This window comes from Strix uralensis, chromosome Z (assembly GCF_047716275.1).
Source record: "Strix uralensis isolate ZFMK-TIS-50842 chromosome Z, bStrUra1, whole genome shotgun sequence".
Taxonomy (NCBI): Eukaryota; Metazoa; Chordata; class Aves; order Strigiformes; family Strigidae; genus Strix; species Strix uralensis.
Genome location: NC_134012.1, coordinates 77,757,339 through 77,776,409, shown reverse-complemented (window position 1 = coordinate 77,776,409; position 19,071 = coordinate 77,757,339). Strand labels below are relative to the sequence as shown.

The window sequence follows — 19,071 nt, the reverse complement described above, 5'->3', positions numbered from 1 at the left end:
GGCCTAACATTTCAGTGCCTTGTAATTTTACAGAAATTTTGTGTGTCAGTATTCAGAAAGAATTTATGACAAATGCTGGATTTCTACCAAAAGTACACATACTATTTTCATAAACTGTGATAAGTACTTAGAACGCAAACAACGTTCAGAAGGATATACTGTATTATGTTAAAGCAGGAACACAACCTCTTTTGAAGACAGCATTATAACCTACACCATTTTGACTGAGTAAACAGGTCTACCTGTACTGTACAGTCCTGGGCCTTTACATTTCAAATTGCCAGCAAGTCTGTTTAGATTTTGGCACAGTACAGACATATCTGCATCTAAATGTTTTATGTGCTCAAGAACTAGCCTCGGTTTCCCTGACTTACCTCCTCCAAATGATGTTCAGTGGCCTCTTTGAAGACTCTTACCTTTCTTACCAGATGCTTTTTGCATTGTCTGAACTCCAAACCAACTTAATGTAAGCAAGCTTCATCCAAAAGCTGCACATTAGCCACATCTGCCTACCAAGAGTTTGCAACCATTGGTTTACAGCCAGGGCCTGACTTTAAAACCAGGCTTCTCAATTTATATTCTGTGTCTAGTAATTTTATTTCAGGGCAAATTCAAGACTGTGACTAACTCTTCCGTGGTAACAGGACAAACCATTAGGCCTTTGGTTAATGCATCTGAAGCCATGCTAATAACATCTTATTTTAAAGCACTTTCTTAGCATCTCTCCAGCTGATGAATTAAAAAGATGTTAAAATAAGAATTGTATGAGTCCTAAGAAATCTGTACTGTACCATGTACCAACTAATTCTAAACAAAAACTATTATTTACAAAACATCTTTCATCATAAGAACTGTCATAACTGCAGAAAGCTTTTCTCCAGTGTATTTTTATTAGGGATTCCTGCCATCATATCAACATACAAAACAATCAGGATGTTGACATATAGAAATGTGAAATTCACTGTACAAAGATAAGGCTCAAGTTACAGGTATATTTTCCCCTTAGTCTCCATGAAATAAAACCATTTTTAATTCTTCCCAGAGTTGTGTTTATAAATGTTAGACAAACCACAAAATAGTTTTCAAGTACATAACATTTTACAATATAATCCAAGCACAGACATAAACACACAATACTGTACCTACAGATGCTCCATAATCCAAGTCCATCATCCTCACTAATAAAATACTAGACTGCTACTCTGTCCAAATATGCCCAACCATATCTTTCTGTGTGTATTACACGTTCCTAGCCTTTAAGGTATAGGGCTCTCATGACTTTCAGCTAAATTACTTTGATAGACCAGAGAATATCAGAAAGGAAGGGAAGAATTTTAAAAGGCCAGGCCTGAATCTACACACACAGTTAGTAAAGGCAGGCTGCATTTAACCCTACATAAAACCTCACTGCACTGCACATTTTCTGAGGTTATGTTCTCACACAACTCAGCTATTTTATGATAGTGTTAAATCAAGCATAACAATACTCCTGGAGTGCTGTAATTTACAGGGACAAGACTGTATTTTAGAGCATACGATCTAACTTGGTTTGTTTGGGTTTTTTTAAATAATTATCAGACTTACATAGGAGTCTGTATGGAACCATGTCTCCGCAGTCCAGCAGGATGTCAGCTCTCACAGCCTTCAGCACTCAAAACACATTTTCTGACACCTTTGTTTAGAAATAATACAAGTGAATAACTTCCTGTTAAGGCCAAATGTCTACTTTAGTTCACTCTCCATTTCTATTTGGCTGAATGATCATTACCTCACGAGAAAGGATCATTTAGCTGCAAGTAGCACAAGAAGAAATACACATCAAGTAACTAATCAGTAAGGATTCTTCTGGGGAACAAATTGGCAAGGACAAACAAAGACAAGATAAAAAAGGCAGTTGTTTAATTTAGCCTTTGTTGGTTGGGAAATTAATATCAATCCAAAAGTTTTCAACTGAGAAAAGGAACTCCTAAACCCTGTAACTGTTTCGTCCTTTAAAAACTGGAGAAGATTAGAAGGGAAGAAAAAATCCTCTAAGGAAACTGACATTTTCAAAAGCTTACCTGAGAAAACCAGGCAAAACCATTTCTCTGATATCAAAACTAAAGGAATTTATTCAGTAGGAATTAGAGATGCGGTTACAATATGTTAAATGCACATTTAATAAAACAGCCTCAATTACGTGTCTAATTCATAAATCTCTAAGCAAGAGAAAGACTCTGAGGCCAAAATCAGAGTTCCCTAGTCTAAATATGAAATACGTTTCCACTAAGACTGGGGAGCAGGAAAAGAATAAAACTTTCTCCTCTTAAATACAACCTCTGTAGTACACTTAAGGGCCTTCAAATGTTCTCAACATGGACAAGATTTTATTTAAGTATATTCTCTAAGCTATATTGGAATACCTCTAGATACACAAATCCATGTTACAGGAAACAGCATTAGATCCTGTAACTGGGCTCGTAATTAACAGGGAAAGAGTGTATGTATGCTGCTGTATGCAAAAGGAAGAATATTAGTATGCACAGAAAATATGTTGTCTTGGAGATTACTAATAATGGGCATCAAAGATGAAGATGCATCTCTTAAAGTGTTTAAGCCTTTTCCTGTGAGTCAGAATACTTTTATATCAACTGTACAGCCTAATGCTTTGCTTTTAAAAAGGAATACATTTTTCTTCTCTATCATTCTTAAAAGTAGGTAACTCACCTACTGATTCAGCTAGGGTTTTGGCTTTTTTTTTGGCTTTTTTTTTTATTATTATTTTTGCTACTTACTATTATCTTCTTCCATATTATGTACAATAATCTACATCTAGACTGAAGACTCACTGTCTTCCAAAACATACATGGACTATCTCGTAGAGACTTTCTACAGCACTGACGCTATAAGACAACCTGACAGGCAAGAGGAAGGATCATTAGTTTCACTTCTGCTCACTTCCCCAGGCTGTACGACTGTGCCTTTCAGAAATTCTTCGGTGTACTTGGTGTCCTTTCATCTCCCCCAGGCAGCCCCCACTGAACTTGAGTGAACTTTCTATGTATTTCCCAAACCACTGTGCCCCTATACAGAGCTAAACTCATTCATTTTCCAACCAGTAGTTTAATAACAAATCTTTGCTAAAACACTAAAAACACCCTACATACCCCTGTGCATTATTCTTACCAATTTGTACATTTAAATAACATCAGAAGTTGTCTTTTGCTAAAAATTTACCAAAATATTTTAAACACATAAAAATGTAAAAAACCAAACAAACAGAAAAACAAACCAAAACAAAAAACCCAGCATAAACATTGCTTGTATAGGCATTGGTTAGAAGAGATTGGTGCACTAAGGAGTATATTCAAAAAGTTTTTCTTTCAGTTTCATTGGATTTACTGTTATGGATTGAAAGGATAAGGACAATGAAACTTATTGTGACCCCATCTTATATGATGTAACAGATAAGCAGGAAGTCTGAAATGCAATTCAAATAAAGCTTCTTTTTGGTTATTGAAAGGTGACTGTATAAGCCTGTAACTAAAGGGGCAATTTAAGCATGTAAAGGGAACTTAAGAAGAGTCTGTAATGAACTGGATATGAAGACAGCTACTGACTGATAGCCCAAGGGGCATTATGGAAAGCTAGTACTAACTGAAATTTTGAATATAGCCCTTAGTTGTACCATATTTATTTAAAATTTAAAAGCTGCCAAGCATGTCACAAATGAAGTTTATTTTGCAAGCCACCCACTGCCTAAGGGGGCAGTAATATTCAATATGAAACTGCTGAAACTCCGGAGTCTGACGGATTTCATGGAGAAAAGAGATTTGAAGGTCCGACTCCAAGAGAACAAGGAGAAGAGGAAAAACAAACAACAACAGTCCAAGGCCTACAAGAAGAAGTCTGGAGAAACTCTTCACAAAGGCATTCACCTCTATGTTGCCCATTAGAAAGTCGTAACTCCACCTAAGCGCTCTCCGAGCTTCTTTCAGTTCTTCCTCCTCTGCAATCAAAAATGCATTTTCATCTGCTTCCAGTTCCTCAAATGAATCTGTATCATCTTTCTCATTCTCTAGTCTTGGACAGGTATCAAAGAGCATGTCAATCTCATCATCAACAGGGGTGGGCAGCAAGCTGGCACTAGGATTGTATACCAGTTCTGAGATGGTTAAAGGTTCGTCTTTGATCTTTTCTTCTTGTTCAATGGCAAGATCAATATTCTCCCCAGTGTCCTTAACTGGGGAGCCTGAAGCCACAGGTACTGAAATCTCATCTTCCTTTGGCAGTTGGATACCTGAAAAAAGGAGATGAAAATAGTAATCCTAAATTTCTGCCTTCCTGGTGGCAAAACTCAGCCTTCCAATAGTATATAACAGAGGTTGGAAAGAAGACTCTGCAATCATTTTGCATATTGAAACCAGACCATACACCATTAACAAAAACTGGAAAAGCTTTTTGAAAAGCTCCAGAGGAGGGCAACATCTTTTACCATACTGCAGTACATGAGGTCTGCTTAACTTTGTCTGATGCAGCTACCACTAATAATAGTGTAATGCAAACCAGAAAACAGAACAGATAATTTTCTACTGGCAGTCAGACTTCTGATATAAATTAATACCTAGTACATATGTGAATGGGTGCTATTTGGTGTATTATAATAATAATAGCAACAACAGCAACAACTACACTTTTACTTCTTTGAGATAAATGGTGATAAGGTAACGGCTGAGGTTGGAAATTTTTAATAGAGCATAATAATAAAAAAGAGACAATAGATCATGATAAATTCTTATTAACAGTAGAGAGGATAGAAGGAGAGGAAGGCTGACAAACAGTATGAGGATTAGACATCATTGAAATGGAATGAAAATGCCTCACCTCTTAGAAAAACTTCACCTCACCTCTCATTTTTCTTCCAGTCATCTTTCTACTCTTCATACTTACAGTTTCTTTTCTCCCTCTTCTTTAAATTTCTCTCTGCCCCTTACAGAGGAGTCTTTCTTAGCCTTACTGGTATGCTTGTTTCTTGTGACCAGCGCTCTGCCCAAGCTGCCTCCTCTCAAAACTAGCAGTAGGCATAACTACATTTCAGTGAAGTTGGTGATACTTACCTTACCCTAGACTTTCTCACTGTTACAAATTTTGCATTTCTTGCATGACAAGGTCTTACAATCTCTATTTTCAATTTATTTTATATATTTTTTTCCCTTTTATATCTACCATGACTACCATGCTCAGGACAGAACATACCCACGAAAATCTCAGCTTCATAACTGATACCAGATTTGTGCGCTACCAGGTCATTCAACAGTAGACCTGCCCTAAGCCAAACACAGGCACATAATCACACTTCTCCCAGAACCCAAAATACTCAGTATTTGAAAAAAATCCACCAATACAAAGGTAACATGTTGAACCTTTGTAAATTAAATTACAGGTAACCTTTGTAAATTAAATTACCTTTGTAAATTAAATTACAGGTTAGCATACAGGACGCCAGACTTTTTGCCATCAGATGGGATGCACCTGTCCCAGAGGGGGAAAAACATCTTGGGGCAGGAGTTAGCTGGGCTCACTGACAGAGCTTTAAACTAGATTTGAAGGGGGAAGGGGACAAAACTGGAACTCCCAGACATAAGCCCCAGGGTAGATTACCAGAGATTGTGGGGTGTTGTGCCAGCGACAACCCTCACCCTGCCATCTCAGTGGAGGCAAGGAATGGAGACATGCAGCACAACAAAGATGCAAGGGATATTGATGGATCAGTAACTGTAGTAACACCTGTGAAAGCTCACGCTGGACTTAGGATCTCTAAATGCAAAAAGGTGCAGGGGACATCAGCCCATCTGAAGTGTGTGTATACCAACGCACACAGCATGGGTAACAAACAGGAGGAGCTTGAAGCCATGATGCAACAGGAAAATTATGATGTAGTGGCTATTACAGAAACATGGTGGGATGTCTCCCATGACTGGAGCGTGCCTGTTGATGGCTACAAGCTCTTTAGGAGGGATAGACAAGGAAGGAGAGGCAGTGGGGTGGCGCTGTATGTTAGGGACTGTTATGATTGTTTTGAGCACAAGTGTAGTGAAGACAGGGTGGAGTGTCTTTGCATTAGAATCAGGGAGAAGACCAACAGGACAGATGTTGTAGTAGGAGTCTACTATAGGCCACCCAACCAGGACAGAGAGGTGGATGAAATATTCTATAGGCACTTAGGAGAAATCTCACAATCGCTTGCCCTTGTTCTTGTGGGAGACCCTAACTTCCCAGACATCTGCTGGAAATACAACACAGCAGAGCGGGACCAGTCCCGGAGATTCCTGGAATGTGTGGCAGATAACTTCCTGACGCAGCTGGTGAGTGAACCGACCAGAGAAGGTGCCCTGCTAGACCTCCTTTGTGAACAGAGAAGGACTGGTGGATGATGTGGCGGTTGGAGGACAACTAGGGCACAGCGATCATGAAATAATAGAGTTCTCTATTCTTAGGGAGGCCAGGAGAGGGGGCAGCAGAACTGACATCCTGGACTTCCAAAGGACTGACTTTGTCTTGTTTAGGCACCTGCTTGACAGGATCCCTTGGGAGACGGTACTGAAGGGTGTAGGGGTCCAGGAAGGCCAGACACTCTTTAAGAAGGAAGCCTTAAGGGCACAGAGCAGGCTGTCCCCAGGTGCTGTGAGAGAAGCCAGTGGCACAGAAGACCACCCTGGCTGAACAGGGAGCTCTGGCTGCAACTCAGGGAGAAAAGGAGAGTTTACGGCCTTTGGAAGAAGGGGCTAGCCACTCACAGTGATTACACAGATGCTGTGAGGCTATGCAGGGCGGAAATCAGGAGGTCTAAAGCCCAGCTGGAAATTAATCTGGCTTCAGCAATCAAGGACAACAAGAAATATTTCTATAAGTACATCAACAGCAAAAGAAAGACCAGGGAGAGTATCCATCCCCTGCTAGATGAAGGAGGAAACATGGTAACAAGCAACAAGGAAAAAGCTGAGGTGCTTAATGCCTTCTTTGCCTCAGTCTTTAATAACAAGACTAGTTGTACTGAGGGAATCCAGCCTCCTCAGCCAGAAGACAGAGACTGGGAGAACGACCCCCCCGCATTCCAGGAGGAGATAGTCAGTGACCTACAGCATCACATAGACACACACAAGTCTATGGGACCAGACGGGATACACCCGAGGGTGCTGAAGGAGCTGGCTGGGGTGCTCGCCAAGCCGCTTTCCATCGTTTACCAGCAGTCCTGGCTGACCGGGGAGGTCCCGACAAGACTGGAAATCGGCCAGTGTGATGCCCATAAATAAGAAGGGTCAGAAGGATGATCCAGAAAATTACAGGACTGTCAGCTTGACTTTGGTGCCCGGGAAGCTGATGGAGCAGCTCATCCTGAGTACCATCATACAACACATGTGGGACAACCAGATGATCAGGCCCAGTCAGCATGGGTTTATGAAAGGCAGGTCCTGCTTGACAAACCTGATCTCCTTCTACGACAGGGCAACCTGCTTACTGGATGAGGCAAAGGCTGTGGATGTTGTCTACCTTGACTTCAGTAAGGCCTTTGACACCATTTCCCACAGCATTCTCCTGGCAAAACTGGCTGCTCACGGCTTGGATGGACACACGTTTTGCTGGGTAAAAAACTGGCTGGATGGCCAGGCCCAAAGAGTTGTGGTGAATGGAGTTAAATCCAGTTGGCGGCCGGTCACGAGTGATGTCCCCCAGGGCTCGGTTTTGGGGCCACTCCTGTTTAACATCTTTATTGATGATCTAGACGAGAGGATCGAGTGCACCCTCAGTAAGTTTGCAGATGACACCAAGCTGGGTAGGAGTGTTGATCAGCTCGAGGGTAGGGAGGCTCTGCAGAGAGACCTGGACAGGCTGGAGCGATGGGCTGAGGCCAACTGTAGGAGTTTCAATAAGGCCAAATGCCGGGTGCTGCACTTGGGCCACAACAACCCCCAGCAGCGCTACAGGCTTGGGGAGGAGTGGCTGGAGAGCTGCCAGTCAGAGAAGAACCTGGGGGTGTTGACTGACAGCCGGCTGAACATGAGCCAGCAGTGTGCCCAGGTGGCCAAGAAGGCCAATGGCATCCTGGCTTGTATCAGAAATAGCGTGGCCAGCAGGGACAGGGAAGTGATCTTGCCCCTGTACTCGGCACTGGGGAGGCCGCACCTCGATGACTGTGTTCAGTTTTGGGCCCCTCACTACAAAAAGGACATTGAATTACTCAAGCATGTCCAAAGAAGGGCAACGAAGCTGGTGCAGGGTCTGGAGCACAGGTCGTACAAGGAGTGGCTGAGGGAACTGGGGTTGTTTAGTCTGGAGAAGAGGAGGCTCAGGGGAGACCTCATCGCCCTCTACAACTACCTGAAAGAAGGTTGCAGAGAGCTGGGGATGAGCCTCTTTAACCGAGTAACAAGTGATAGGACAAGAGGTAATGGCCTCAAGTCGCGCCAGGGAAGGTTTAAACTGGAAGCATTAGGAAGCATTTCTTTACAGAACGGGTTGTTAGGCATTGGAATGGGCTGCCCAGGGCAGTGGTGGAGTCTGCATCCCTGGAGGTGTTTAAGAGTCGGGTTAACATAGTGCTTAGGGATATGGTGTAGTTGAGAATGGTCAGTGTGAGGTTAATGGTTGGACTGGATTATCTTCAAGGTCTTTTCCAACCTAGATGATTCTGTGATTCTGTGAAACCATCAGATTAATACTTTGTGAGATGGGGCTGCTGCACTAGGAATCTGAAAGCTTGTTACAGCACTTCCTCATGGAAATATCTGCCATAGTACCCTGCTGTATACCAGAGTCCTTGCCAGTTAACACAAAATTCTCCATGAGACCTCTTCAGCTCTGTTAGCATTTCCAGACAATTGGAAGGGTAAGGTACTTGCCAAATTACACCAGTTTATAGTCTTCGCAAAATTGGTTGAGTGGTGGCTTGTTCATACCTGGTAACTTTAAAGTTAATACTAAACTTCATACCAATGGGGATGAAATGTCAATAAATGCAACATAAACTATATAACATATTATAAATATTTTTAAAAGATGTAAGAAATTACAGAAAACCTGCACTTCAAACCTACTTACATTAATTCACTCCTTGAACAAGTTAGCTTGCTCCTTACCTGACAAGACAACTTTCTGAATCCCTTAGTTCATGCTTTTATGTGTTCATGTTATATCGATCACAGAAAACATCTTTACAGAACACCATTCTCAGGAAGCATCGCCCCCACTTCAGTAGAGTATGGTAGCTATTAAAATTTATTTCCCCGTTTAAGTCTTCAAAACGGCCCAGATAAATCTCACTGCCTGTAATTTGTTATCTTTTCCTGCTCTCTAGGAGATACACTGGCCATGCCGCTGGGTGAAGTTTCACATTCTGGCTAAATCAACCAAAAAGACCATTTCAGCTTTCTCTTAGTTCATCCCTGAGCAAGGCAGCTTGTAAAGCTAGCCTAGGAAAATAACTGCTTTTCTTCCTGGGTTAGTTCTCTGATTGTTTTTCTTCCTGAACTGGCTTGTCAGATGTTCTCATGAGCACAGCCCATTACCAGGGACAGAGAGACCAGGAGTGCTCCTTTCACCAGCACCTAGCCAGCAGATTTGCGCAGCTGAAATAAAACCTTGTCCTCAACAAAAAAATGCAGGTGTCTCAATAGCTTAATTTAACTGCCTAGCTAATAAGTCCTTGCCACAACTACTCTGTGCTCTCCTACCACAGCCGTTTTAGAAAGTCTTCACATTTCAGCATGAAACATGTTTTATTCTGGAACTGTCTACACCAGTCTTTGAATTAAGAAATATACTTGCCACCATCATCAAGAGGAAGATACAAACTAACTGAAAGTAGACACAACAGTATATGAACACTAAGAGGTGAGAAAAGATTTGCGGGGGACCTTTTACCTAAGCACACTGTAACAGCAGGTAAGGCTGGATCATCAAACCACACTCTGAGTCATTTGAGAGTGCACTCATGATATCTTAAAATATAAAAGCCAAAATTTTTAAACTCTGGAGCCCAACATTAAGCATCTACACATCTCTTTAGATATAAAAGTACTACAATTTGATTTTCAAATGTGCTTTTCACTTTCTCTTAATAGCAGTAAAAAGTAAGTTGAGGCACTTAGGCACCTCAATATGGATTAAAGGACCTAATTTTAACCTTACAAATTTGAGAATCCTGGTCATAGGCCTCTCTATACCTGCTTAGATGCAAAGTCAGTAATGTCTCTTCATCATATTTCTCATCATAGAGAGGACAGCTGCAGCTACTGCAAAGAAAGGTCACCCCAGTTTATGATTCTTGAGCCTTCTCTCCTTCCCCAGAGTAAATTCCAGCATGCATAACATACATAGTCAACATAAACAAGAAATATCATATTTACTTTCATTAAAACTGTATTTTTCTCAAATAACTGCCAAACATCTGTCTTTGTGATTAACCAGTAGATAGAAGGCAGCAGAGGAACCTTTTCAGATCAGCATTTTCTGAAGGGGTTGTATTAAAATTGTAATGTGTCACAGTTCTGAAACATACACCAACTTTACAGTCCACTGTACAGTCCAGTTTAAGCAGATAACAAGAATTTTCAACTGTTTTACAGGTTGTTAAAACACATTAAATCAAAGTAACTGCATTTTACATCAACCAAATACAAGCATAAATAAATATTGGTTTAATATAAAAAAGTTGAACATTTAGAATGGGCATTAACTGCTGCTGTTGCGAGCTCATTATATTTAAGAAATTAAATATATAAAGCTGTTCTTTTCATTCCCTATATTGCATATTCCCTATAACACCACAACATTTCTCAAGTCAAGGACTGAGGGAACAATTAGCTATTAACCATGGTCAATGTAAGCACACAGCAAAGTTCCGGTCATGTTGCAACATACAGGTAAGTATATATTGCGCCACTCAGATTTTGATAGTGTCAAAAGACACAAGTGTAACATTATGGCACATATCATTTTCAATGCTTATGCAGGCATAAGAGTATCACATTAAAGCACTGAAATTAAAAATAGTTCTAATTAAAAATCATCTACAGTATACTAAATATTCCAGTAACACAAATTTAAGAAAGGCACAAGTTTTTCAGATTATTTGCTTTTTGGATAGCCTTCAAGAAAGTCAGTTATGTGAAGTAATAAAACCAGGTTAAAAGAAAAAAAAATCCTCAAAGTCTTCCTATGGAAACAGAGAATATAAAAGCTAAAGCAATCCAGAAGCCAATATCCTTTAATTACTCTACAACATTGCTGAAAATCCTTTGCTCCTATTCATACATAACAATTATTTGCTACTACCCTTATAAGGCTATAATTTTGTATAATTTGGTGGGCTAGATTTTGAAAAGTCTACTGTTTCTTTAATAATAGTTAAAATTTATATTGTGTTTAGATTTAAAGGACTATGACTTCAGCATTAAATCACATTTGAGAAGACTTTCTTCTTTCCATTCTTCATTTTACATTTTTACCAGCAATTTACATTCTGTAGATCGGAATCTTTTAATACATATTACTGGAATATCAAGCAAATAAGCTCAATTTTATTTTGTGTATTATACATCTATAGCAAAAACTTGCTACACTTCTCTGGGAAGTGGATAAATTTTACAGAGCCAGAGAGATCTCATTACACTAGCCAAAACTCAGTATTTCCCTTACACCAGATATTAGGATTGTGCCAAACCTCTAACTTGCTACAACAGATAGGAAAATGAACAGCTGAATAAAACACGAGTTTACAGTGGTCATCTGCTGCAAACATGAATGTGCAAAAGGTCTGACATAAATGTTGTCAGCTGCTAGTGATTCTAAAGGGGCTAAAAGCAGCAGCTGAGGATTAACAGGATGAAGGGCAGACCCAGCTCCACCATTCTTAAGAAGCTGCAGTTGCTGGAAATACAGCACAGTCAGATGTTCAGCCCTCAGGAGTAGGAGGCTATAGATCCCTACCTTGCCCACAGAAGACACCTGTTCTACCTCTGCAAAGAGAGTAAATCAATGACAGTTTATAGTAATTCCTTTTTAGGCAGTGACCTGGCTTTCCTGCTGGCCATTCCTGTTTGTTTTAGTCTTACAGGAACTTCCAGAAGGGATCAAAGCCCTGTCACAGTTGTCAACTCACATCAGTTGCAAGCACTGTGACTCTGCAGTGGTACAACTTGTTTCTCAACTGCGTTGTGTGTCACAGTGCTCAACTAATGTCACAGCTAGTGAAGCCACCAGAGATCGCCGCCCTGCTTTTCACACCCTGCAAAGGGCATCCAAAGCACAGAGACAGAAGCAAAACAGAGCATGCAGCACAGCAGGTGTTCTGGGGTGCCTGTCTCTAACCTCCCTCTGGCCCACCCCCGCATTGCTGACCCCCTTCCAGAACCAGCAGCAAAAAGGCAGAGGGGAGTCACAGAGAGAGAGAACTGTGTACCATGGGAGCAGGAATGAGAAGGCAACATAACATCTGCCAGCAGCTCAGAGAAAGGGGAGAAGGAGGTGGGGAAGGGACTCCAGCGACTCAGTGCCTAGCACCAGGCCAAAGAAAGCAAGGCTGAAAAGAGCTGGACACTGATGTGAAAGCTTAGCACCCAAGAAAATGACAAGAGGGACATTTCAGTATCCCTGCTCAGATTGGGTGATCCCTCCCAGCGTGAGCCAGTGTTGTTCTGATGCCGCTGCAATCGCAACAGAGTTCTCCCAAGGAGTTATGCCCCCTGACATAAGTTTTGCACAAGCTAACTCCAGTCCTTAGGTTTCATATGCTGATATACAGGTTTTATGTGCTGATATATAGGTTTTATGCATGTGTACAACAAAAGGACTAACATCCTACAGAGTACTGCAAAATCAAGGTTTTTAAGAACCAGCGTAGCCCCAGTGCACAAATTTGTTACTAGGCTCGTGTCATATTAAACCAAGATGGTGTTTTGGAGCCAGCATTTAACTTCTAACCTGTAAGAACACAAAATACATGCAAATATTAATGCTTTTTCAATTTTGCTACCTATTTTTGAATGAAGGGGGTTAGGTACAGTCTCATTGACATTATAGTTTTCCCTGAGTGGTGAATTCATGAAGCAAAGGCAGCCAGGAGCTCTTGCTACTCAGAGACAAATCACTGAAAGAAGCAGGTTCTCCCACATCTACTGCACTTAGTGCTTTCTGATTTTCAGATGCCAAAAGTGTGAGAATATTCTGGTCTTTGCTAGAACACTCTCAGTTAATTCTTCTGTAAATACTCATTTCTGGAATGAAGATTCAATGCAAAGGCACAGTTTTATATATGTCCATGGAAGCTGAAATCTGTCAACCTATATATGCAAAAATATCAAAAGTAAACAGTACCACAGAAATCATGGAGAAACAAATTTTGAAATGTTTTACCTCATTAATGAAACAGAGACATATAGATTGATAGAAGGGCCAATTCATCTTTGGCAAAGTGATTTGGTATAAAAACAAGAAAAAAAACCCCCTTCAGTTTGGTTGCTATCCAAAGCAATATTGAATACCTTTTGTTCCATGGGTTGCACTCCTGTTACATGTAGTAAAAGAGATCTAAACCAGACTTCTCCCCCTCCACCCCCTACTATTATTCAGTATATTAAATTGTTCAGTATCTAGAAAAATAAAACCAACAAAGTTATGATCTGGCAACCCAACCTACTCAGCTGCAGTAAAGCGCTAAACTGTATCCACTACTGTATTTAGCTGACATTCAACATCTGCTACCAACCTATCTGCTAATTTAAGAACTATTTAGTTTTGTCAGAAATTATCACAGTTTCAAAGTATTTCTCCCACTGAGTCCAAGAAAACTACATGGGTAAAATTCCAGTCACTCATTTGTTAGCATTTAACAGATAAATCCACAATTTACCTAAGATATTACAACAAATGTCATTTAAGTTTTGTCTCATTCATTCTCTATTTGCAACTCTGCTCCTTTAAGTAATTTGTCCTTATTCTCTGCTGGATTAGATGTAACATTGTCATTCATAGTACAGTTCTTTTCCATGAGACCACTATTGGCATAACAAAATGGGGAGAGAGAGGGGGGAAGGTTTGAGTAAAATAAATGTAAATTTACCAGCCCTTCTGGCTGTGATCTTGGAGCCATGCCGCAGTAATCGAATGCACACTTCCTTGTTGCAGTGGTTAACCATCCTCAAATGAATGCTTCTCTTGGTTTGGATTTTTACAAGACATTTCACCATTTTGACTATTAATTCCTCTTCTCAAAGTCCTGCAAAGGCTCTACCCATACCAGCTTTGACCTTTTATTGAGTTCCCACTGAGTTTTAAGAGACTAACACAAGTCACTCTCAATGAATCAAATGACAAGCTTCTAACATGGCCAATAAAAATATCCCAGTAGGGAACAGAATGAGAGGTTATTTTTAAACATTTCCAAATGCCTCATAACGTACAATACAAACTTCCACAGCATCCATCTCAGTTAGCAGTTGCTAGCATAACAGCTGAACCACACACACAAACATAAAAATATCCAAGGCATCAAAACATAGCACAGTGAAACAAAAGGCCAGCATTTAAGGTCTGTTTTACACAGAACAAAATGACACTTGTGGCCATTATTTTTCTAAAAAGCTTTAATTTGGCCACTGATGTCAGTTCCCCACCACCGCCTGGAAAGTAATTCCAGAAAATGTATAGATACAAAAGGAAAAATCCTATGCTGTGCTTACAAACCATAGTCACAAGGCAAACCAGTAAGACGAAAATGCTTTCATTTCGAGCCTAGAATCAAAGCTGACCTGTCTGTGTAGGAACAAGAAGAGAAAATTCCAAAGTTTGGGAAAATGTCTCTCTCTGCATATGTGTTCCAGTTCCCACTTGTGGACAACTACTGGATACATTCGTATCCACCAGACAGTGTTGCTTCAGAAGGCTGGGCACTTCCCCATCTCCATCCAGCAGAGATATGCAGGCTCCTAAAAAAAGGCATGACGCATATATGCTGGCTGCTGAGAATTTGCTCCAGCTGGAAGCTGGAATGCAACCACATGCACAGCATCACACTGTCCTAGTGGGAAAAGAGCTCTTACCAGGTCCACTGAAACCATGGAGAGGAGATAAACTGGAAGGAGGGTACTGGCCAGGAGGTAGTCTCTCACTTCCCAGAATACTTACCTTTAATACTTAAGACATGGTGTGCCATCCCAGTCTTAGTTATCTGATGTCCTTGTTCCCTCTGCACCATAAAATCAACGCTGTGCATGCAAATATGTGGGAAAGAAGGGGGCAGTGGAGAAAGTCCTGCAAATGTGTATTTTATACCAAATGATTTCTCTCATGAAAGACATCTGCTTCAATGGAGCTTTTGGAAAGCATGCTCACAGTGGTTCCTTTCCCCTGCCTGGCATGAATATCCCCTGTATGAATATCCAGCAGTGCTCCTTTTGACTCTTCCTCCTGCTGGGCAAACAGTCCTCTCTTCCTTTCCTTTTCAGCAAGCACCTCCTTGTGGGTCTGAGGAACGATCAAGTGCCCCTTTGCTTTCTATCTCTGTTTTGTCACCACTTGAAAAGTAAGATTCTGTCTGCTTTTCTCGTCTTTATTCTCATAACTGTTGTAGTAATCAAAAGAGAATCATTAAAATCTCACTAAAAAGGATTGAATCTTCACTCCGTACACAGCTACAAAAACTGGGAAGCACCAATTCTTACAAAAGTCTAACGACCAATGTGTTCAATATGCAAAGGAAAGCCTAATCAAGGATGCAGGTGTCACCTGGACAAGGCTGTGAATGATTTCCAACAGGAGCACATTCATTTCAATGCATAAACATGTATCATTTATGTTTCATGTGACCATGCTCAGGCAAAAGAGAAATGACTGTGAGATTTCAGGTCACTGCCCACAAACCATGTATACAAAACTAAGGGAGATTTATGTTGAAATCCTGCAGCAGAGTCAGCAACTCTCTGTCACTCCTACTAATTCTCAGCAAGTAAGGAACAGGCTCTTTCTCCTGAGAGAAAGACGACTGCATGACCTGACACTGGCAGCACATCGTGTGTAATGGTTGGAAGATGCTTTTCAGCAAAGATTTTCCAGACAAGGAGCCTGCTTCTCTCCTGCAGAACTGCCCATGACTCTGTGCAGAAGAGAGCCAGCAAAGCAATAGGTTCACACTGAGTAACTAATTGGCTTTGCAGCTTTTGTCATCCTCCTCCTTCCTAAATTGCTGCTCCAGATATTACACAGATGAAAGGTTAATGACTGGTGGGAACTGTGGCAGAAAGACCCTTCATGCATTCATGCTCCATTACAGAGGAGGCAGAAAACTGCAGATGGTTACGTAACTTCTCTTAAAATCAGAAAGTATGGTTTGCAAAAGCAAAACCAATATCCTCCCCAAATCAGAAAATTAAAACTGATAAAACACTCTTCAAAACTAGGACCCTCCAGCCAGTGAAAATAGTGAACAGGACATTTCTATTCAAGCATAACAATTTTAATATATTTGTGAAAAGGAAGTATATAAAACCTGTCTTCAGATATTAAAGGTACCTTATTATGGTGATAGGGGTGATGTTGGTTAGTTTGTAACAAAAGTAGTGATCTTATTTTGTAGACATATGGCATGGTAAACACCTGGAAATCTGAGAATTTGTAAACAAGTTATGAAGGAAAGTTGGCAGAGCTAATTGTTGTTAGCATTAGGTATTGTTATCTTGAAGTGAAAGCTTTGCTTGCAAAAAGTTGTTTTCAGATCTTGTAGGGCTCAATTACACGGCTAGAGGACTGTACATCCAAGCTAGTTTGTTGAACACAAACAGGATGACGCACAGAGTGCTGTTAAGGTTTGCTGAGGCCAGAATGTTCTTTGTGAGACTCCCAGAAACTTCCAAGACAAAGTGCACTGTTGCAGCACAAACTTAAGATGACCAGACTTTCCATAAATGGGAGAATTATCTCAAAGTTAAAAACTACCAAAAAGAAAAAGTAGAAAATTCCATACATACAGCCTGACCTAAGAATGCTCACTTTGGCCTCTACTAAGTTTAATGGAATACTAGAAGAAATTCATCATCTCTGCAGACCACAGGAATCTAAAAATAGAACTGTTACTGTATTTGGAAAAGTTAATAAGCAATCTGATGAACTCCTATACTACAATTTTTGTTATCATAGACACACACACACCCCAGGTACAATCAGCTAACAGTATTGCTTCTGCTAATTTCATCTGAAAAGCTGTTTGATGCTACACAACACAAGATGTTTCATGATTATCTGATTTATTAAGATAAATTGTGTCTCATTTACAGCAGGTATGATTTTAAAAATATTAATGTTGACAAGCTGTGTTATTAGTCATACCCAGAGAAAGAGTTAGCACTAAGCCAATAAATTTTTTTCAAATAAAAATTAAATGTAACAACACCGAGCTACACCCAGGGAAAAAAGTAGAATAGAATACCTGTTAGAGTGTTCTTGCTGTACAATCATAACATGTGAACATATACTTAACATTATTCCATATTTTACTAGCATATTTTTAATATTTATTCATACTATTATTGATAAGTGGCCAATTTTTAATGTGTTGTTGCCTAACGTGTACCCACAAAAGCTCCATATGCCTCTGCTCTACAACCAAAGCTTACACAGATGAGAACTCACACAGTCAGACAACTAGACTGGTAGTAGCTGGTGTGTGCTTATTCCCATATATGCTTTTAAGATGCAACAAAGGCTCCACATTATAAAGTAAATATATCATTCATGCCAATGAATTGCCATTAATGTAATATATGTTATACGGGAGTGACACACAAAACTCAGATGCACAGACATACAATTTCATAAGAAAAAAAATTTCTTAAAAGATCAGTGAGGACATTTAAAAAGTGTATTACTCTGGGGAAGAAAAAATTGAGGAATGTGGATTTTAAACAGGAGGAATTTAGAATGAGTCTGTGCCATCAAATCTCTCTTTTCTAAAATACAGTACAAGGTAGATCAATCAACAGAATGACTGAAGTATGCTACTTTCACTTTGGTTGCTCCAAAGGCAAAAGTCAATGTCACCAAGCAAATAATTCATGTATGAAACCTGAGCACACAAATACCAAGTGACTTAAAAGAAGTTTTCATCACTTTGTCAAAACCACATTAATATCCTGTGACTCAGAGGTGTGGTTTTGCCTTTTTTTTTTTTTTTAAATTGGACTGCTCAAATACATGAAGCCATGATAACATCTGGTGCTGGGAAATACAAAGACAGTGATCTGTCACCTGCAAAATGATTGTCAAGTGATCACTACAGGCAACAATCTGTCTAACCAAATCAGCTGTTGAAAGAAGGCAGCCACAAAATTACTATAGCAATACCAAAAGATATATAATGTGTTCACGTGTTCAACTGCACATGAAACAAGGACCATGGAGAGGACCTAATAGGACCATTCAGAAGGACCTCATTTGGTCACCTGTGACAAAGATGAATTTTGCAATCATACTTCTGGATACACTTAAAACTTTTGTAGGTAGGGGCCTTTTGAAGATTCAAAAGGTAGAAATGATCTCTCCAAGCATATCTGATACTCATGCATGTAAAATCTAATTCCATGGGATAACCTTCTATGCAGAACAGTAATTTTATGGCTGCATCTTTACACTACCATGCCTCTTTCCTCCTCCTGAGACAGAAAGGACATTAGTGCAAAACAAGAGTCAGTAACAAGGAATGTGAAAGCCTGAAGAATCTTAAGCAGTAGCCACAAAGCACTGAGACAACCTGCAAAACCTACGGCATGAGGACTTGAGATTAGTTTTTTAATTTGATAAAACATATATTGGCTGGTGGCCAATCTCTTAGGTAAGTCACTTAACTATAATTAAAAACGGGAATTAAAGCACTTTTAAGTAAGAATACCAATTTGAATCTAGGTGCTCAAATTAGTAATTGGACACCTGTATATGGCCTCTAAGTGAAGACTGAAGAATTGCCTGTTGAAGAATGAGACACCAACAGACAAACTGGGGATACTTTTGCCCACCATTCTAATAAAAATCAAAATGCCATTACTT

At 40.1% G+C, this 19,071-nt stretch overlaps 1 protein-coding gene across 4 annotated transcripts in view; it reads right to left on the bottom strand.

The window, feature by feature from the left end:
- Positions 1 to 871: 871 nt before the first annotated feature.
- Positions 872 to 19,071, bottom strand: part of FRMD3 (FERM domain containing 3) — a 147,043-nt gene continuing 128,843 nt past the window's right edge. For 2 of the 4 annotated variants that reach the window (XM_074856360.1, XM_074856361.1), the window contains 2 exons: positions 14,787 to 14,963; positions 872 to 4,279 (listed from right to left, as the gene is read on the bottom strand). In XM_074856360.1, coding sequence (XP_074712461.1) covers positions 3,684 to 4,279; positions 14,787 to 14,963 — 773 coding nt within the window. In that variant the 3' untranslated portion in view covers positions 872 to 3,683. The remainder of the gene's footprint in view (positions 4,280 to 14,786; positions 14,964 to 19,071) is intronic. The other 2 variants (XM_074856362.1, XM_074856363.1) reach the window with 1 other exon arrangement.